Source organism: Lactuca serriola, chromosome 7 (assembly GCF_051521515.1).
Source record: "Lactuca serriola cultivar US96UC23 chromosome 7, Lser_US96UC23_V15, whole genome shotgun sequence".
Classification (NCBI taxonomy): Eukaryota; Viridiplantae; Streptophyta; class Magnoliopsida; order Asterales; family Asteraceae; genus Lactuca; species Lactuca serriola.
Window position 1 is genome coordinate 47156424 of NC_136414.1, and position 22348 is coordinate 47178771.

General features: G+C 32.3%; 3 protein-coding genes across 3 annotated transcripts; 2 read left to right on the forward strand and 1 right to left on the reverse strand.

The window, feature by feature from the left end:
* Nucleotides 1-352: 352 nt before the first annotated feature.
* On the reverse strand, nt 353-4290 carry SIG2 (RNApolymerase sigma subunit 2). Its single transcript, XM_079008797.1, has 7 exons — nt 4005-4290; nt 3106-3401; nt 2519-3010; nt 2194-2424; nt 1466-1606; nt 917-1117; nt 353-825 (listed from the first exon to the last, which is right to left on the reverse strand). The coding sequence occupies exons 1-7, from the start codon at nt 4159-4161 to the stop codon at nt 544-546; spliced, it is 1800 nt and encodes a 599-aa protein (XP_078864923.1). The 5' UTR covers nt 4162-4290; the 3' UTR covers nt 353-543.
* Nucleotides 4291-5938: 1648 nt separating this feature from the next.
* LOC145064946 (tRNA (guanine-N-7) methyltransferase) lies at nt 5939-8371 on the forward strand. The gene is made up of 8 exons (XM_079012308.1): nt 5939-6254; nt 6576-6632; nt 6724-6799; nt 6910-6989; nt 7123-7172; nt 7429-7513; nt 7623-7721; nt 8029-8371. Exons 1-8 carry the CDS (start codon nt 6033-6035, stop codon nt 8239-8241), a joined length of 882 nt encoding a protein of 293 aa, XP_078868434.1. The 5' UTR covers nt 5939-6032; the 3' UTR covers nt 8242-8371.
* A 946-nt stretch (nt 8372-9317) lies between these two features.
* LOC145062300 (uncharacterized) lies at nt 9318-11537 on the forward strand. Its single transcript, XM_079009918.1, has 3 exons — nt 9318-9476; nt 10027-10380; nt 11045-11537. Exons 2-3 carry the CDS (start codon nt 10059-10061, stop codon nt 11338-11340), a joined length of 618 nt encoding a protein of 205 aa, XP_078866044.1. The 5' UTR covers nt 9318-9476; nt 10027-10058; the 3' UTR covers nt 11341-11537.
* The last annotated feature ends 10811 nt before the right edge of the window (nt 11538-22348 follow it).

The following is a 22348-nucleotide window of genomic DNA, read 5'->3' on the forward strand; positions in this document are numbered from 1 at the left end:
AATCTCTAAAAACAATCGATATCACACATTATCTATTTAAACAAAAATCTTCTTTCATACCTTTTTCGAATCAATGACATAAGTTTTCGGGTTTACTAACCAAACATTTTCGAATCACTTTCACACAAAAACCGAACAAAACCAAACACATGCCCTACAAGTTATATTATGTTAAAGAGCTATTTGATAACATCTTAATTGAACCCTTCAGATGTCACCTTTGAATCAGTCAGCATTCAACGTTTTGTATTGTTTGATACAACCAATGAACAATTAAAGAACCATACCTTCTTTGAACAGTTAAGAGATTGGAATAAAATATAATTGGTTCAGTTTTATCAGACAGTCTGACTAAACATAAAAAACGACAAGTAGATTACAACATTTTGCTTGTATGCATATGAATAAAGAACCAAACATCTTGAGAGAATATATATTACATTTCCATAGCCATAAACAAGATCAATAATAAACAAAAATAAAAAAACAAGTAAATCACGGAGGATTAACCTATACAAAGACTCTCGATTCATTTTATTTTTCCTATTGAGGCAAGTATTGCCTCAAAGTCTCGGTTTCATCTGTGTTTCTTAACTTACGAAACGCGTAAAGTTCAATTTGTCGAACCCTTTCACGACTCACTCCCATTACATCTCCGATTTCTTGCAGTGTTCTTGTTCTACCATCTTCTAACCCAAACCGCCATCTAATTACTTGTTGCTCTTTTACATTTAATGTGTTCAAGACTTTGTCTAAGTCTTCCGACATTGTTTGTTTGATTAGTATCTCCTCGGGAGTCTCTTGGTCCGGATCATCAATAAGGTCCTAAATGCAAGAAATAGCAACTTACTTTATCAGTAATTTACAATTTTACAATTTTAGTCCCTGACTAAAAAAAGAAAGAAAGAGGACAAACCGTGAGTTTTGTATTGTTTTCAAAGCCGACACGGACATCGAGAGATCGAGCTGGCTTAGGGGCAACTTCTGCGGATTGAATTCTTTTAACCGAAAAACCTGTTTCAACTGCAATCTCTGCTCGTGTAGCTGCTCTTCCAAGTTTCTTATTCAACCGATATTTAGCTTCATTTACTCTTGCTTGCACCTCCACCATATAATACTGTTTCATAGAGATTTTCTCCGTTAGTCCTAACTTTTTGAGTAATTGACACTTTTAGTCCCTGAGTATAGCTTTTTTTTGCATTTGTGGTCCGCACTTGAGGTTATTGTAACTTTTTTGGTCCCTAAGTAAGTTACTATAATAGCTGGTTTAATCAATTTTAGTTATTTTACTTGAAACGTGGACCAAAAAAGTTACTAAAACCTTAAATTGCGAAAGAAAACTTTTTGGGACTATAACTGAAAAATCAGCTATACCCAGGGACCAAAAATGTAAATTTACTATATTTGCCCGCGGTTATTTTCTCAAATATTTTTTGAGACATTTTTAAATCGTCATTTTGCTTACGGGAACATGAATGATCCTGCTTTGTTCAGCACGAGATCTTTGGACAGCTTGTCTTATCCACCAATGAGCGTATGTTGAAAACTTGAACCCTTTTGAAGCATCAAACTTTTCTGCACTTTTCACGAGACCTCGGATTCCTTCCTGAAAAATAATTTTAAAAAGAAAAAAAAAACATCAAAATATGTAGTCAAGATAAAAAAAACGAATCCCTGTCCCACCTTTTTCAGGTTTTGTCCAGACATTCCACCTTTCGGAGTGGGACAAAAACTTACAGTTTTATTTTTACCTTTTTAGGTAGTTCCACCTTTTGGGGTGGAACTGCCTAAAAAGGTTGAACAAAAACTTACAATTTCTATCATTCGGCATGATAGAAACTATAAGTTTTTATTCAACCTTTTTAGGCAGGTGGAACTATCTAAAAAGGTGAGGCTATTACTTATGTAAGGACAAAAGTGTAAGTTTCTATCATGCCGCATGATAGAAACTGTAAGTTTTTGTTTCACCTTTGTTGCGTGGAACAAAAACTTAACATTTTTTTAGTAGTTCCACCTTTTTGGGTGGGACAGAAACTAAATCGCTTTTAGTTCTGCCTTTTTAGGTGGATAAATACTTAAAGTTTCTTTCTGTATTGTCCTACCTTTTTGGGTGGGGCAACAAATGTCCCTCACATCAGTCTCAATCCCAGTCTAATGCAGTATGACAAAATGGTTGAAAAATGTGATGCATACCTGAACAATATCTTGAAGATGGACCTTTGTTCCATAATAACTTCTTGCAACTGAAATAACAAGTCGTATATTACTTCTAATCATTTTGTCCCTACATTCTTCACCATGATGTAATCGTCTCCCTAACTGTATCTGATCAATCCCTGCTGCAGCTGCCCATTCTGCAAAAGTAGGTGGCACCCCAAATTGTGCTGCAAGTTGTTTATGGACTTCTTGTAATTTTAATAGATCCTGCATGATAAAAATAATGAATTTCCACTAAAAAAAACAAAAAACGAATGTTCTTCTTCCAATGGTTTAAATTTTTTTTTCTTTAAAATAATACCTGTATCCCTTTTGAAAGTTCTACTTCCTCATCAGCAGTCAAAAGCTTAGCATTAGTCATTCCACCCAAAAAAGCCAAAACGTCTTTTTTCTCACCGCGTCTCCGGCTAACACCCGGTTTAACCGCCGCTGAACTGGGTCGACCGCGGTTGCGGGACCCGGATTTGACCGAAACAACCCCGGCTTCAGCCTTTTCGGTTGCTCTTAATCTCCTTGCTTTCCTTTCCACTTGCCTCTTTGATCTCACAGCTATGCTTGCAGATAGCTGTTCTTCTAGAAGCTCCAGTTCTTCGGGCGTGGGCCCCACTTCTTCTGAGAGTTGGGGCCCACACTCTGGTATTGAATGATTATCAGGGGTGTGATGAGGTGTCATCATTGCAGCTGCAGTTTTGGCGAGTTTTAATGCAGCCTTGGCTAAAGCAACTGCTTCTGCTGCTGCTTCTGTGTATTCGGTTGTTTTCAACTCTGAAGGCAAAGTTGTTCCCGTATTTCCCTATTTTTTTTTTAAAATCAAATGAAAATTGATAAATAATAATGTAAGATTTTGTGTGATACTATTTCTTCAACAAAGCAATAGCAGATTCTGACCTGATTGACTTTAGCAGTATAAGCCCATGGTCTACTCCCACCAATTGAATTTGTATGAGGTTCTAAAGATGGTAACTGGAAATTTTCAATATCAAGCACTCCAGTTGATGATGATGATGATGATGATGATGATGATGATGACCAATGTCTATCAGTAGCAGTTGAATTTGAATGAACTTCTAAAGATGATAATTTTAGCTTCTCTAAATTAAGAACTGTAGATTCTGTTGATACAGGTGGCGCTGTAGTTGATAAAACACAACGTGTTGGGAAAAAAATAGGCTCTCTACATTTTGCTGCATTATGAAACCGAGTTATAACAGTAAGAACAGAATCAATCATATGAGTACAAATAAAGCAGCTAAACACAAGAAATAGCAACTCAATGTATTATACTTTGAAAGGCAACTAAATTCCAATATATCTAGAAATCAAAGCACTTTTTGCAGCATATCTCATCTTCTTTTTGATTGGGAAGAGAACTTATAACTAAATATAAGTGAGACAAATCAAAAAGTATTTTGCTATTTTATGATCTTGTCTAACTAAAACTGGCTAGAAAATGCTCCATAAGCTTCAAATTCTACAAGAAAACATTTTGAATTTCCATAATCGGAATTAGATATTTTTGCAAAAAGGAGGCGACAAAACTGACTATAACTTAACCTTAGGGATCCTATCTCAAAAGTAAACAGAAGATAACCGACTGAACTCAATTCAGAAACTAAAAATGAAATTGCAGTTGTAAATTTCTCTCCCGTGAATAGAAACATGAAAAATGTTACAATGTTGAATCGAAAAGCTTAAAAACACAAATTTCAGGCACAAACTCAGTAATGAAAAAACAAAAACACTTCGGAAATTGAAATATAGATAACGAAGAACATGTGTAAGCTTACGGAGGTTCGGAGAATGATGATTGTGAGTTTTGAATTGGATGGTAAAAGAATCTGGTATGCACTTGAATTGGGGAAGCAAACAGGACATATTTTCAGCTACAGGCGATATAGATGCAAACATGTAATGATCATATACATGAAAATCCGATTTAAGCATTCATCTGAGGAATAAATTTTGGGTTGAAGAGTGGAAATAGGAGGTGATAAGTGAATGAAGAAGACGAAAGTGAGAGATGAGATTGTGGAGAATGAGGATAAGGGGTCATCAGACTGCGGACGAGAGAGAGACAGCATCCATTAAACAAAAATCGGTTAAAACTTAAAACTTACGTTTGGGCTTTTGAGCTTTGTAAGGCCCACGGCCCACCTTTAATTTTTAAATTTCTATACAAGGCCCACCTATGATATTTCGAGTTTTGACTAAAAATTATACATGTTCGGTTGGTTTTGACTTTTGACAACAAATATTTTTTTATTAAATATCTAAATATATCGATTATTTAAAACTAACAAATCATAAGCTAATAATAGAAAGATTTGAAAGTCAACTGGTTTACAAAGATATTGAAAAAAGAAAATTAGGGTTTTGAAAACTTTTTGAACTAAATGATTAAAAGCATAATAAAAGGAATCAATAAGATGGAATAGATGAATTTAAAACCGTGTTTCAACCGATTAAATAGATTATTATTAGTAATATATACATTTTGCTCATAAAATAAGGAAAATCTCTCAAAAAGTTATATATTGTGGTAAGCTATGACATAATAATATAAAAAATAGTTATTTATAAAAATAAAAGATATCCTATGTGAGATTAAAAAAAAATATTTTTATAACTAAAAAAACATTAGTCAAAAGGTTTTAAATAGAATTATTTTCAGATATAACATATCATCACAAAATAGAATTATTTTCAGATATAAGATATCATCACAAAGCAAAAATACAGTAATTTTTTTTTCTCATAGCAGATAATAGAGTAAAATTTAAATAAGATAGTAACTCTTGGTTCAAAAAGAATACAATTAGATAGGAAAAGACAATACATTAAAATTCAAATAAGATAACTTTATCTGATTTAGAAAAAATAATATAAATTAAAATAAAATTAACAAAATAATTATTTTTTAAAACCCCTTAAACATATTTTTGAGAAAACTATCAAACTTTGCTTTAACTAGTTAATTTTTTTTACCTATTAAAATCTCATATATGTAAATATAAATGATTATTGTTTTTGTATTTTATGTTAATATATATATTCGGTAAATATAATATAACAGTTTTTTTTAATATTTCCTCATAAAATAATTACATACTTCATTTAAAAATTACTTTGTTTTTATAGAAGTATATAACTATAAGCTAAAAAAATGTACACACCTTCAAACCTAAGTATATTAGTAAAAAAATTAAATATATTTTTACATTTTTTTTTATTTATCTTCCTATTTATATTAAATAATAATACGTAGAATTCATTAATTCTCTTTCTTAATTTTTTTTTGACACTTGTTTTAATCTAAATAGTAGAAATATGAGTAAGAGCAAAAAAAAAAAAAAAAAAAAAAAAAAAATTGATTTCTCATTAGTAAATGAAACATTTAATATAGCAAATCACCAATTTTTATCATTCTTATATATTGTACATATATTTAAGATTTTTATATGTTGACAGGTTTGTATGTGTATAAAAAATAAATTATAAAAATTGTCTTTTTAATTTATCAAAAATGTCTATATGTTATGTTTTTTTTTTTATAGAAACAGTCCATATGTTTAAATAAATTACAAAAATGATATCTGCCTAATATAAAATTTACAAATTACGTCCCTTCCTAAGTTTTCTTCAAAATTAAAACGTTTTAATATAACAATAAGATTTATAAATATGTTAAAAGAACATTTTGGTTAAAGTACAAGGAAAAAAAACTTCCAAAGCCTTGATAATGTTTAGTTGCCCCCATAGGAATGGAAAAGAAGAAAACCTTCTAAACCCCTGCCCTGGTTATCTTGCCTTTAACAATGGCTCACACCAGACTTAAAATTCCAATTCTCTCAACTATCACTACAACTGCTATTAAATTCTCGAACTCATCATTGCTTCATGGTTATCGCCGCCATATCTGCCACTGTTCATCACCCGTATCTATTTCTCAAAATCAACAACGACAGCCGCAAATCAGGAGCCCTCAACTCGTCGCATTGGAGTATGCTGATCTTAGCATTCCGCATATTGTGTGTGAGGTATTAGAAAAATCATTTATAAAGAACAGATGAACTATATTTTCTGTAATTATATTCCTGACCTACCTAGTTTCCTCACGATGTTATCTTATATGGTTTTCAATGTTCGACGCTTGCTTTTCAATTTCGTAAATGGAATCACTTTTGAAATTCCATTAGAAATTGGTAACTTAGGTTTACTCTGTCAAGAAGATTTGTGTTGATTTAAATTGGATGCAAAATCCTCTGATGAATTTTGCATTTGAAAATAGGCTAAATGCTACTTTCATTTATTTGTTTATTATAGCATCTTATTTTCATTTTTTTTTTGTTGATTATCAGGAGTTAGGTGCTACTAGGGTGAGGCAACATGTTAATCCTCTTAGCTCTACTTTATCAGTATGCACTTTCTCTCACTCAATTTTGATTAAAATCTATATTTCTATGCTCTTTCTCATACATGCTTTGAGCTTTCTTTATATTTTGATAGATTCCTGTTGAAGTGCCAAATTGGAATGATGTATTTGAAGACCCAAAGTTGCCTCTAGTTGTTGATGTAGGAAGTGGTAATGAATATATCTTATTCTTTATGCATATTTTGATGAATGTTCTAAAATCAATTGTTTTTTTTTTATTTAAATAAATTCTGATTACTCCAACAATTTAAATAATTCAGGTAGTGGCAGATTTCTCATGTGGCTTGCTAAGAGAAATCATGGTTCCAAGAACTATATGGGGCTTGAGATACGAAAAAAGGTATATATATTAACTTATTTTGATTTTTTTTTTCATATGCATAATTTTTTAAGGGGTATTTCTGGAAATTGAGTACTACATTAGTATTTACTATTTGTAACAATAAGTTTTTTTTTTTTTTTTCACTTTGTAGTTGGTTACACGTGCTGAAAAATGGGCGAAAGAGCTGTCTCTTAGTAATATGTAAGTTTTTATTAGTTTTCCAAGTTTCCTGAAAATAAATGAAACAATAAACACTACAAAATTAAATTTAAGGCTAAATTCAAGATATGGTAAATGGTAATGTAATTCCATTGGTTTGTTTATTATAGCATTTTACTCTCGTTTCTTCATATTATACAACGTTTTATTTTGAAAAAACTACTCAATTATACAAAGCATATATAATTATATATATTATATTTATATTATCATATTATTATTGTAATTATTTATGCAGACATTTTGTGTTTGCAAATGCCACAATATCCTTCAAGGAGCTCATTTCCACATATCCTGGGCCTTTGATGTTTGTTTCAATATTGGTGAGTGCATGTGCATCCCTATTTCTAAACTCTATATAATTCAATTTAATATATTTATTTCTTTCAAATCTGTTATTCAATTTTTGAGCTTTGAAAATTTAATTCGCAGTGTCCAGATCCTCATTTCAAGAAAAGACACCACAAAAGAAGGATTGTGCAAAAGCCTCTTGTGGAAGCAATTACCGATAGTTTAATGCCTGGTGGACAGGTAATGACTTCTCTTTGGTTTGTCAATTCCCACCGGCATTGGAATTCGTGATTCCATTCCGGATTTTCGATTCCCAGCGGAATCGGAATCCACGATTCCATTCCGTTGTGTGTTGGATTGTGGATTCCCGGTGGAATTGGAATTCATGATTCCATTCCGTCATGTGTTGATGGAATTCAATTCCATGCTTGACACAGTTTTTTGTCCCATCCAAAAAGGTGGGATAGGGGCAGGGACAGGGACATGGACTCTCTCTCTCTCTCTCTCTCTTGTGTTGAAAAGACGTAAATGCCCTTCTGTAAAACAGGTGTTTATACAGTCGGATGTGCTTGAAGTTGCAGTTGACATGCGGAATTATTTTGATGCTGAGTCAGCAAAGGTTGTGTTTGAATCGGATTTGGCTTGTGACAATGAAGGATGGTTGTTAAGTAATCCAATGGGGATTCGAACTGAAAGAGAGATTCATGCAGAATTTGAAGGTGCAAAGATTTATAGAAGAATTTATCGAAAACTATCGTAGTTTTTTTTTACAAATGGAAAAATCAATATGTGTTATTTGCACTTTGCAGAATGATAGATAAAATTAGATAAAAATTGTACCATTGATGTATGTTTTTTCCTTATTGATTAAGTTAAAGGTTTCTAAGGTAGCAATGTAGTTTCATTTATTTGTGTTATTATAGCATTGTATTTTCATTTCATCTTGTTTAACCTTTTTTTAGGGACAAAAAAAAATATACTTTTGTTCCATTAACTGCGAGACTAATGTAAATGAGACAAGTGTAGCAATTTTTCCACCCAAAAAAGTTACAAAAAACTGTGGTGATGATTGATGGATTAATTAATAAAATTATATCATTTTATGATAAATAAGATGAGTTTCAAAACATAACCAAAATATTTGAAGAAATTATTTATTCAAGAACCATGGACAATGATTTGGACCATTTGATTAAAAAAATCAATTGTTAAAACTGAAAAATGGATATTAAACATTAATAGATGGTGATAAAAGTCATGACCCCTTAGCTATCACAATCATATGATGAATTTCATTAGTGACATAGATTGTGTTACTTTTCTTAAATAATTTGATTCAGTTTTTAAACCAACCAATTAACAAATATGTGAAAATGTCTGTTTAAAATATAATATCTTAGGCTAAATGCTTATATATATGTAATTACGTTTTTTTTAATGATGATAACAAATTTGATATCATGCAAAAGAAAATGTTGCATTTATGCATTTCTTTTAAGTAATATAGCATAAAAGGAATATATAGCTGGAATATTAGTTTATAAAGGAAAGCTATACGACCTCACATTTTTTTTTTCAATAAAACTAAAAAACGAATCGAATATTTATATAAATATCCTAATAAAGGTCACAAACTTTTTGTAATACGATTTTTCACATATGTTATAGTTCGATCTTTTTAAAAACATAATTCAAAACAACAAATAATTGAATTTAACGATAACACATTCCACAAATAAAAGTTTGAATTCATGTTTTAATAAATATTTGTGCAAAATGTGTTTGTATATCTGGTTAAAATGTTCTACTTTTTTAAATCGTATAAAAAAAATACAAAATATAAATTTTACATAAACGAACATTTTTTTAAAACGCGTTTTCATACACTTGCTTTTTGTATATATACACGTACATGCATCCTCTCAACTTGTCAAGAAGTCTGCGTTTGATCATTTCAACACAACACCAACACCCGCCAGAAGATTATCACGATTGGTGAGTATCTCATCTCTATCTGAATTCTTCTAATTGAACTTCAATTCACCATTTCGATCTTCAGAAATTGGAACTCAAATTCCAATAGCTTTGATTTTTGTTTAATAATCTCTCTGTCTTCTGTTGAAATGAATACGATTAAATATCTAAATTCATCTATCTGGATCGTTACATGTATAGATTCAGGAAACACGTGGTTTAGAAGTTCTTTGATTTTACTTTTAGCAATGCTATATGTGTTTTCATGAATCACGCATGCCGCTATTAATTGACAAATTGTTATAATGGATCATAAGGTTTACTTTTTAATTTCTCAGATTTGTATCTCGGTTTGTAAACCCTAATTGAATCCCTATTATCCAAATCGGAATCAACTGTTGATCATGTTCAATTGGTTGAAATCTTCTCATTGCTTTTCAATGGTTAACGTTTTCCGGTTTTGATTCATGAGTTGGCTTTCTTCTTACTGTTTGCTGGAGTTGAATTCATCCAGAGACTCTGTAAACACCAAATCTATGAAATAATCCCTTGCCTTTGATTTACATTGCAGTTTTCGTGAACACAATACCAAATTGAAAGAAAATGGGTGGTGGAGATGGGCAACAAAACGAACATGACAAAGGGCTATTAAGCAATCTTGCTGGATATGCTACCGGAGCTGCTGGGCACTATCCTCCTCAACAGGGTGGGCACTATCCTCCTCAACAGGGTGGCGGATACCCTCCACAAGGAGCATACCCGCCGGCTGGTGGTGGCTACCCTCCGGCAGCATATCCTCCTGCTGGTGGTGGTTATCCTCCGCAGGGATATCCTCCTGCTGGTGGTGCTTATCCACCACAACAGGGTTATCCCCCAGCTGGCTACCCTGGTCAATCGGGTTCACACAGTTCACACAGTTCAGGAGGTTAGTTGTTATTGTTAATTTGTTATTGCCAACATTAATATCAAATAGTTCACTGGAATTGAGTTTCACGCTTTTGTTTTTTGATTTTTATATTGTTGCTAATCAATGCTTTTATGTATAAAAAACAACCATCTTTTTTCTTAAAAGTGATAAGTGATTTGTTCGGTTTATCTAATTTAAACAAAACATACCATAAACATAGAGGTACAAGAAATAATATTATACTTTCATTTTTTTTTTTTTTGTGTGTTTTATAGCATTATACTTCCAATTCTTTTGATGATAAATTGATAATATTGCACTTCCCGATGTTTTTTATTAATCATTATACTTTAAATTAATTGTTTATATTTTCATTTTTTTTCTTTATTATAGCACGAGATTGCTATTATTGGGTGTTTTTTAAAGTAAAAATACATTGTTATTTCTTGAACTCTAACATTTTTTATAATTTTATTTATTTCGATGATTTCAGTATATAATTTGTAAACTTATAATAAAAAGAATACAAATGATGAAATTTTTGTAATTTTCAACTTTTCCCAAACTTAATGGGCCTTTAGATATACGGTATTTTAGTTGGTAAAAGACACAAATGTCTGTCTTTTGTTTCTAATTTTTTTTACACTACAAAAGGATATCATATGAAATTTTGTTTCTTTAGGACATGGACCGGGAATGGGAACGGTATTAGCCGGGGGTGCAGCTGCTGCAGCTGCAGCATATGGAGTTCACCATTTGACCTCTCAAAGTCATGGCGGTGGCCATGGCGGCCACAGTATGCCCCAAGGAGCCCATAACATCATGGGCTCCATGGGACACATGGGTGGTGGTCAGTATAAGCAGGGTGGGAAACATGGCAAACACAGTGGTGGTAAGTTCAAGCAAGGGAAACATGGCAAAGGCGGGAAACACGGGAAGTTTGGTAAGCATGGAAAGGGCGGGAAGAAATGGAAGTAATTTTCATCTCCACTTCCTAAATTTGGATTCTTCATTTGGCTTGGATGATCCGAATATAAAGGTTTCATTATGTTACGAAACTATTTGTATGTGTAAAAGTTGGTTTTATTTGGTAAACTATGTATGAATGTTTATTTTAACTTATTGCAGAAATAACAACTTAATAAATAAAAAGAACATAGAAATTGACTTTCTAACGAAGTTCTAACTTTTTTTTACAAAATTTCATCATTATTTTTCCTTCAACTTATTTCCCCTAATGTTCAAGATTTTTTTAAAAGCCATTTATGCTAAAATGTTATAAGGACAAATGTAGGAATATGTATCTATACTAAATTTTAACTTTTTTAGAATTGTTTGCATAGTGGTGAGTATGGAAGCTATGTAGGAAAACATATATATATATATATATATATATATATATATATATATATATATATATATATATATATATATATATATATATATATATATATATATATATATATATATATATATATATATATATTCTTACATCATGATGTTTGTTCCACAATAAAGAGGCATATTCCTCTCCAACACACATAAAGTTGAAATGTGTGAATACGTACTCTTCTTTTAAGTTGTTTAGGTATGTTGAGTTGCTTTTATGTTCATTATATTTAATAATATATTAATATATCTTTTATGGAAAATTGATTTAAAAAAAAAATCTAAGTAGTAATATGAAATATGGAAAACTAGGCCAAGAAATACAATAGTTGGATTACATTAGACTTGATTATCTTGGGTGTTACAAATTTTACTCAACCAAATGAACAATAATAAGATAATGGTAATCTTAGATAATTATATTGTTATTTTCCATGTCCAACACATGCACCAAATATATATTTAATGGATCCCTTTCCATGCCATGAATGTAATCAAAAGACCCTTTTCCATGACAATGCATGCATGTATGGGAGCGACCCATACTCAAATCTAATCACGAATCCAAACTATGTAGGAAAGCATATCTCACACAGATTTCCAAAAAGATTTACAAAACCCATAATACATTAAGTAAATAAGAGAACATATTAAAATTTAAATTATCTAAGACTATTAATGTTGGATTTTCTAAGCACCAAATTCACGACTCTTAATGTTGGATTTTTTAGCATCAAATACACATTAACTAGGCAGTGGAAACAATTAAAAATCAACCAAAGTGTACATGCACCCCTAAGATCTATGCTTTATTAGTTTAAACAATGTACTCTAAAATCAAACTAAAAGAATGATATATTACATACCTCTTGATATCTTGATTGAGACTTTGTGATTGACAATTTTTGCAATGGATGAAGGACCCAAAGGAGAATCTTTCTAATGTAACCAGACTCAAGACTCCAAGAAGCAACACCAAGAAAATCCTAATGAGGGATATTGCGAAAATCAATAACCCTTGGAGAAGGGTTATATTATCGTCAATATTGAGCGATAGAGGAGAGAGGGGAATGAAATTAGAGATAAAAAAAAATCATCTAGGGTTTGATCCCTAACATCCTATTTATATGCATTATCAAGAATCCTTAAGTTGATCAGTTTCCTAAGGATAATTTATATTCTTATCAAAATTTGTCTTATCCCTATCCAAGGGATATCAAAATCGTCGCTTACATATCTTCTGGGACGTTTTGGAATATTTTAATTAATCTCTAAGAATTAATTAATATTCAAGCTCTTTAATTAATTAAAAACATTTAATAAATTAAAATAATAATTTCCAATTAATTTATTATTACTTAATATAACAACTTATTTTTTTCTCCAATTCTTTATTGCTAATTGTGTTAAGAGGCCAATCCAAAATGACCCCGTTATTATTTAGAAATATTATCAACTAATTAATGACATTGGATATTATTTACAATAGTTACCAATATCAAACCTCATATATGCAAAGCATATTATTTGAACCTGTAAAACAACATTTACATAAATTCCATTCTTTTAACATGTATCTAGAATCACTTTACATTTACCAATATAAGTTTGAAACCTAGATGAGCGTCAACTACAAATCATACCAATATCCACAAAACTTGTTGTAATATGGAGAAATATTAAGACCACATAAAGTCATAAAGTAGAACACAAGAATTTGAGTGGAAACACAAATGAGTAAACCACAAAGGAACTATTATTGATTTCAATGGAAACAAGGAGTTACGAGTTTCTTTCCTGGCTAAAGAAATCGGTGAAGAGAAGTTAGAATGAATGATAAATAAATAAAAAATAAAAAATAAAAAATAAAAAATAAAAAAAACCAGATCTGACGCCATAAATGGAGGCATACAAACTCGAGTCCTAAAAACACTCCAAAACTGCCATGCAACATAAATGAAAAAGGTTGCATAAAATGGGAAACTTGACAATAAATGCAATACCTAGTAATGCAACACTTTAGAAAAAGGATGTACAAAAAGCGGTTCCCATTCACATTAGGGTTTCATATCATCCTTCAACTAAATTTGCATTGGGACGAAACGAATCTTGAGAAAGAAAACCTTCATCCTTTATAATAACTCGATACTAATCTTTAGGAAAAGGTTGAAATACTTTAGGAAATGTTGCATAAAAATAGTTCTCATGCACATTACGGGTTCAGATGTAACATCCCAAAAATACGAGCCAAAAATTTCATTTTTAAAACATATACTTAGCAAAACATTTGAAATAAAACGTTCACCGATCATAACATTCTATAAAGATATCGCATGTCTGGAAAAAAATTTCATAAAACATAATAATGTCAGAGTACAAATCCCCAGGAAGATCTCATAGTGCGGAATACAGGGCATGTGTGTGATGGGCCGCTACCGCGCCAGCTCTTTCCCCTTCGAAGAAGAGGTACCTGAAACCAAAACTAAAAACTGTAAGCACGAAGCTTAGTGAGTTCCCCCAACATACCACATACTATACAATCACATAATATACATATATTGTCAGGCATATCTGGGTACCCGACCTACCCCTTCGGTCCTCTCAACCGGATACTGTCTAGTATACCTGGGAGCTGACCTCCCCTTTGGTCCTCTCGACCGGATACTGACCAGTATATCTGGGAGCTTGCCTCCCCTTCGGTCCTCTCGACCGGGTACTGACTATCATATCTGGGTGCTGGTCTCCCCTTCGGTCCTCTCGACCGGATACTGGGGACTATTTCACCCCCTACTACCACCACATAACACATATATCTCATAATCTATCTAGCATGGTTGGGCATGACCGCCCCTTCGGCCCTATCGACCGGTATACTGGGGACTATCTCCCCCTACTGTCACTAGCACATAGCATCATATCATACTAGCACAATAACATATCACATGTAGTAGCACTCCTAGATGATTATCACAGAAAAAACATCCATCATACAATCCTACTGGTGGGCCGGCATTGTGGTCGTAGACCCACCGCTACTGGAAGGTAACTCACCTTAAAGTAGTTGCTGATCTGCGTGGGAACTGACTGTCTTCTGCTGCTGCCGCTCCGGAAATCCTCCGGCTATAATTCCCACAAAACCCTTAATCAAATACTGCTAACTGACCCCAGGGTAAAATGACCATTTACCCCTAACCAACCACGAGTCAAAGTCAAAGTCAACTGCTAGTTGGCCCGACTCGCCGAGTTGACTTGCCAACTCGCCGAGTCCCTATCCCTTTGTCCGACCATAAACCCGTCTCTACTCGTCGAGTTAAGCATTGACTCGACGAGTTCTCCTTCTAAACTAAAGGCCAAAAGTCCTTCATCCTACTCGCCGAGTTATATGAACAACTCGCCGAGTTCATCTTCATCCGAAGAACACTCTATGCTGATACTCGCCGAGCTATATGAACAACTCGCCGAGTCTGTTCTTGAGGCAAGAAGATTGCCTTAAACTCTCTGAGTTACTTCATGAGTGAGTCTGGCTTCCGACCCACTGAGTCACACCCCATGACTCACTACTCCAACCCGCAACACGAAAAAGGGGGAAAACTCGGGGACTCGTGACTCGACTCGCCGAGTCGGCCACATGCAAATACTATACACGCGATTCCGCTTGAATCCAGCTCATGCCATTCATAGATCTGGGTTTCTAGGGTCTGATTAACACGTACCAACTTTACGTGTAAATAAACACCCATGAGGGTTTTAGGGCTCAAAATGCACCAAAAGGGTAGATCTAGGGCTTTCATGCAATATGGCTCCATAAAGGCAGTAGATCCAAGCTCCTGGAGCTCGATCATGCCTAGATCTAGAGGCTAAACAACTTATTACCAAACCTAATACACAAACAAGCTTGGGAAAGGCTCAAGAAGGACTTTCATGGAGCTACAAGGGACAATAAGCATGAAAACAGAGGGAAACTGAGTTATACCTCAAGGAAATCACTGAGATAACCCAAAAATGTCTGGCCTCCTTCTTCTCTTCTTGATCTATTCTCCTCCCCTCTCTAAAACTTCAAGAAAACACACCAAAATGCTTCAAACTCACAAGGAACAAGGCTTGGACGAAGTATAGAGCTCTGAGGGTGAAGGGGGCGAGCTTGGGGGCGGATAAGAGGGTTTAAATAGGGTGCAAACCCTTGAAATTTAGGGTTTCATCAGACAGCTGGGACTCGCCGAGTCGCCAACTTAAACGTGCTCCCAAACCCGTCTCTACTCGGCGAGTCGGGCCTACAACTCGCCGAGTCCAAGGCTAAAAATGAAAATACTTAGATAGATTTTACGTACCAGGAACCAGGTGCTACATCAGAGCATTAGGATGAAAGCAATCTCAACAAACAACCCTTCATCCTTCATAATAATTTGAGAAATATATAGTGCCAAAAGTCCATAACACTTAAAATTGAATACCAACCAAACTTGAAAATTTGGTAGTCGTAATCAACTCTGTCATAATATCGACAAGATTATCATTGGTATCAATCATGCTCGCCTTGATACTACTTTAGACAATTAAATATTTAATGTAATGGTGTCGTATGTCAATAGACTTAGTTTTCTTACGAAACATTGAATCCTTTGTAAGGAACACAACATTGTTGCATAAATTATGATGCATGATAAATCACCACATAACTTAAAACAAAACCCTCTAATTCATGTAGTTTATTAACATGGTTCCAAAATAGCGATCTATTTCGCTTATAACAAACAAATAAACGATAGATTGTAAAGTAGATTTCCAGGTCACAAAACCCTCTAATCCATGTAGTTTATTTACATGTGAGTGATCTTTCTTTTTCAAGAGAGATGACATAAAGAGAATCGACATACCAAACTAACCACGAAGTTGATTTCACAAATTCCAAAATGTCTTAGAATTACCTTTAATGTACTGAAAGATCCATTAAATGACTTTCTAATGTTCCTTGCTTGGGTTAGATGTAAAATGACTTACACACTAAGCATATGATAAATTTGGCCAAGAGCAAACCATTACATACATTAATGATCAAATTGTACCTTACTATGGAACCTTAAACATTTGATTAATTTCCTGATTTAATACAGGAGAAAGTTTGAAAGATAATTAGAAATATCCAACAACTGGTGTGTTTAATGGTTTGACATTTTTTCATGTTGAGCAGGTGTAAGATTTTTTTGATTTATCTACATTAGTTTTAATATAACCTACACATGGATTGATTTCTTGAAATCTTCATATCATGAATTTTCTTTGCGTACATAAGCCTTTCATCTCGAACTCCTAGTAAAGTTGAGTTTTTAGTTAGGCGATGGCGGTTTGTTTTCTTTTAAGGCATCTTTGGCAATAATATTAAGAATACGAGTCATGCAACTTAGTTCATATACACACTTGACAACTTTTTGATCGAAAAACTCAATTTCCACATCATTTCAAGACACATAGTTAACCGTCATACTCATCACATTCTTAATCCCCCAATTGCGTATACAATCTAATACCTCACACACCACATCCCCCCGTTATGACTTTCAATGGGTCTTAAATTAATAATTATTTTGTGCATAACCCGGTCATCATCTATAAGATGTGCCGTGACACCCATATAGTTGATCCTTAAGTTTTTCTAATTATTCGTAGTCAAATGTAACGTATACGTTGGACTACTTAAGTGATTAACCGATTTATTTATTTATTCGATGTAGTAATTTGTAATATCCTTAATAACTTTGGTTCTTGATGGAAAACGAAACTTCCATTTTAGTGCACTAGTATACTCCATAAAAATATCTATAACAAACAAATTTAATAAAAAAATTGATATTTTTTTCATCATGCTTGCATGTAATACACTTCCCTCCCCATTAACATCTTTCCTTAATTGCAATGCACTTTGTTTTTTCATATTAGTTTACGGATTTTTTTTAATTAGGAAAATGTTTTGTTAAGTTAGTCATACCATTCTTCTATATATCATCTTTAAGCATCATGGAGAAATGGAGAAAAACTTGTATTTTCCATTCTTCCATTCAACTCCATCCTTGTCTTGTATGTAGACCACATCAAAGTACTTCCAACTATCCGAAATCTTATTCCCTTAATTGGGTTTTTGTTATCGTTTATTCATTTGTTCCACATTGCCTTATTTTTTAGTATTCTCATAAGTGATATCATCATTCTAAACATAAAAATCATAAACAATATAACATTACAACAACATTTAATCAAACAATACAACTCCAATCATCATCCTAAGAGCAAACACGAGTAATTTATACTAAAGAATTATAAGGAACCCAATTTCTATTAATACACAACAATGAGTAAAGCAACTTGATTATTTATACAAGTATTGGTTAATTTTTGAGAGCTATCGATTTTTTGGGTTAGGGAGGGCAAAACATCTATCGACAGTAAGTTGGGGGAGTACCGATTTTCTGATTTGAATTGTAATTAGAGGATTATTTTATGGGGTTTAAGTGATGACCTTTCACAAGCTGGATCAAACCCTCAAGTACAAAGAACTGATGAGGGCATTTTAAGGGAATCAATCATCGAACTGCTGGTGTGTATGTGGCCCGATTAGATTCAGTAAAACGGTCTATTAGCTCAACCCTAATCTGCACCTCTTTTGTCTTGGTTAGAGCTCTTGAAGGAGTTGTATGACTCACCCGGTAATAATGAAAAGTCTAAGCTTATGGGAGCTTTATGATACTTATTATTGTGGATCATTTGGAAAAAGAGAAATTCCATTGTCTGTGTTTAACAAGGCGAAATCCTATATTTCGAAATTGGTGGAAGACTTGCAACTTACATCATATATTGGATAAAGCATTAGGCCAAAATGTTTAGTTTGAACTTGATAGAATTGTGCAATTCTCGTATTTCATATTGTATTTAGTAAATGTGTACTTCTTGGGAAAGAGGCCAAGCCTCACTAAAATTATAGTAATAGTAGTAGTTGTGTATTTCGACCATCTTGCAAGATCATTTTCTTAATAAAATCTTCCGCTATTAAAAAAAATAATGTTTTTGGGACTAAATTTTTTTCAAATCTTTATTTAACTTTAAAACAAATTAATAAAAGTTATAACAAAACACAAATTAATACTTCATAAACCTTTATAGGGATTAATATTTTCTATAACGTAAGAGTGTTTGGGATTTTGCTTATTTGAAGTGTTTACCGCCTTATTGCGGTTGGTAATAAGGAGTTTAATGTATTTCAAACACTTATTGATTTAAATAAAAAAAAAGAATTATAAGTTAGCTCTTCGTAACTTATTAACTTATTTAAAGAGTTTTCAATAAGTTATTTTTTTATTACATTTTTTTACATGTATAAGCACAATTGTCAACCATTAAAAAATAATTTATCAACTTATTACATTTTGATAGGAGAAGATAATCCAAGTTTTTTTTTACATTCCTTTTTAATATCCTAGAAACTAATAGTTTTTAAATAAAAAAATTGAAGCACCCCTTAATAATGGTAGTCGACAAAATTTGATAATATTGACATGGTTATCTAAAGTTCTTCTATACATACCAAATCAAAACGTAATACATAATGCCATATATAATCTAAAATTTTCTTGAACATCATTCAGTTCGGTTCTAAAAATAATTTAGAAAGTTATATATCCGGATAATTGTTAAACATATGCATTAAATTCTCAAAATCTTATAAATTGAATAAGGATGTTGACGATGACTAAAAATTATTTAAGTATTAGATAGTATTAGTTATTAGGGAGTGTTTCACAAAATTAGTTTGTAACTGGTTATCTAGAAAATATAGTTTGTAGATGAAAGTTATAACTTTTATTTATATGAAAAGTTTAGCAAAAATAGATGTTAGTTTTTAAATATGTAAAATTAATTAAAAACTTAAAGCTAAAAGTTCATAAAAACTATTTAAAGTAGATTTGGATATTGCCTTTTGTTTTAAACAAAAACTAAAAGTACATGCTGCCAAACAAAACCCTTTTTTTGGAGTGTGTTTTTTTTTTTTTTTTTTAAACTAAAGTTTCATACAAACAGTTCATAGTTTTCATGTTAATGATTTTCATAGCTTCTTGGATTATCTTTTGTACTCCATAAATACCCATTATGATTAATGAGAAAAAGGAAACCATTTTTCTTGAACAACCATGTTAAAAAACCACAATCTAGCAAAAAGTAGACTAAAATAAATTACGAGACTTTAAGCCCATCAACTTAATGAACATTACATTTAGGGTTGTTGCTATTATACCAATTAAAGCAGCACATAATTATACTATCGACTAAGGCCCTGTTTGATACGCATCTTTCAAGGTCCAAACAGATCTTTCTGGCTGAATGGACCGGAAAGACTGTTTGATTTGCACAAAAGAAGGGGTCTTTCCCGATAAGATATGTCTTTCCCAGAAAGCCTCAAAATTATATCTTTCTGGCTGAATGGGCTGGAAAGACAATTATACACAAAACCCCGCCTCATCCTTTCTTTATTGGATTATTAACTTTTTTAAATAACTTCTTTTAAATTTATTTTTTATTGAATTATTACTTTTTTTCATCATTCAGCACAGTCAATCAGATGTACAATCAAACATCATGTTTTCTTTCACAGTCAGAAAACTTTCTCAGACAACAGTTTACCAGACAACACTTTCCCAGACAGAAACTATCAAACGGGACCTAAACCATTTTTCGCATGCTTTCTTGCTCGATCCATAACATCCAACACCAAGTGATCCATACTACTTTTAGCCTTCTTGTCCACCACTATGCTAGCCGACAATTATCAACCTAAGAAAGCCATTCTGAAATCAATCAAACTTGGGGAACAACTATCACACACCACATAACTATTGTCGTCCACACCTCAGAACAAACAACATACAAAAAAAGAGTATGCGTAGTAGACTCCACCCCCGTACCACAAACATGACACACGATGTAATCAAACTTTGAGGCTATGTTTAGCATAATAGCTTAAAAGTTAGTTGATAGTTATAACTGAAAGTTAGCTGTTAGTTGAAAGTTAGCGGATAAAAAATAACGTTTCATAAAACTATTTGATAAACTAGATGGAAGATGTAAAATGACATAAAAGAGATTTAAGATAACGAGTTTCCTATAATTAATTAAGGGTATGTTTGGAATATTTCAAAAAAACTCTTGAAAATAGAGTCAAACTAGTTTTTTTTTATTTTTTTATTTTTTTTTTTTATTTTTTAAAGTAAACTAGCTTATAGCTAATTTTTGGCTTATAAAGAAGACAGTTTAAAAAAGCTAAAAAAAAAAAAAAAACCTAGCTTATCAGTTAGTTGTGACACACCAAACACTGTCTAAACCTTTTATAGACAAGTTAATATCTTTCATGGTATCACAACATTTGGTGCAAAAAATTGTGCTGCCACCGACCACAACCTCCGGTTACATTCTATAATCCTTGCGATCGTCGGAGGTGCCTTATCTAATTGGTGCAACCTTACTTTCCACATTGAAATGTATTTATTCTTACATCACGAAACTCATCTTATTGCCTTTTATTTTGTAAAAATCCTTTCTAAAACAAAAAATGTTGCCAAACTCGTATCCTTCCAAGAAAAGTCAAGTCAAATACATATTCCTTTTTCTAGAGTCAATCTTCTAGAATCCAAAACCTAGAAAAAACAAGAAATTAAGCTGACAACCAGTTACACATTCTTAATACAAAGTCAACAACAACATTTATCTCTCATGCTATTTGAAAATACCGTCTGATCATACCCTCTTCTATTTCTTAAGCAATTTCTTCTTTCTTTCTAACACCTCAAAGATCGTCATAATAGGACTTCTTCCTACCATAAAGATCATCATACTATGACAATCTTGGACTCCACATATATCTTATATGGTATCAAAGCCCACATTTGTATCTCTGTGGCTTAACACATCATTGCCTGACCTCATCAAACTTTTGTCTCCGAGAGAGAGTGTAAGTATATCTCATATCGGTGTGACACGGCCTTTATGTCTTTATATATGATGGAGTATTCCATCTCTCCATAAGAGCTTTTTTGGAGAGAAATTAATGGACTCCAAATATATATCTTATATTAGGGCTTCTAATAATATATTTATATTTTATAAAAACAATAATTACCATAAGTTATAGAATAATTATCGATTAAGACTAATTTAATAGAAACAAAAAAAAGTGTCTTTCGTATTTGTTATATTGTATTTGTGATACTGGGCTACTGGCCCATAGCTTAATCAACAAACTTCGGTTTCTTTTAAAGTTATGGGCTTTGGTCCACTTATGTATGAGACAGTATTATCCCGACTTGTTTTCTATGTCACTATGATAGTATGATACGTTTTATAGTCCTCTTGTATTCTATTTTTTCTTTTGCTTTCGTGATTTAAAACTACAGTAATTATTAATAATTAAATTAATTGTATGTAAAAACTGTAAAATAGTTTAATATATTACAGACGGGTTCTTGTCGTCGGCCATAAATGTGAAGAGAATAAACATAATTGTTTATATATAAGTGATGAGATATATTCACCACATGTTTTGTTCTCCATCTATATA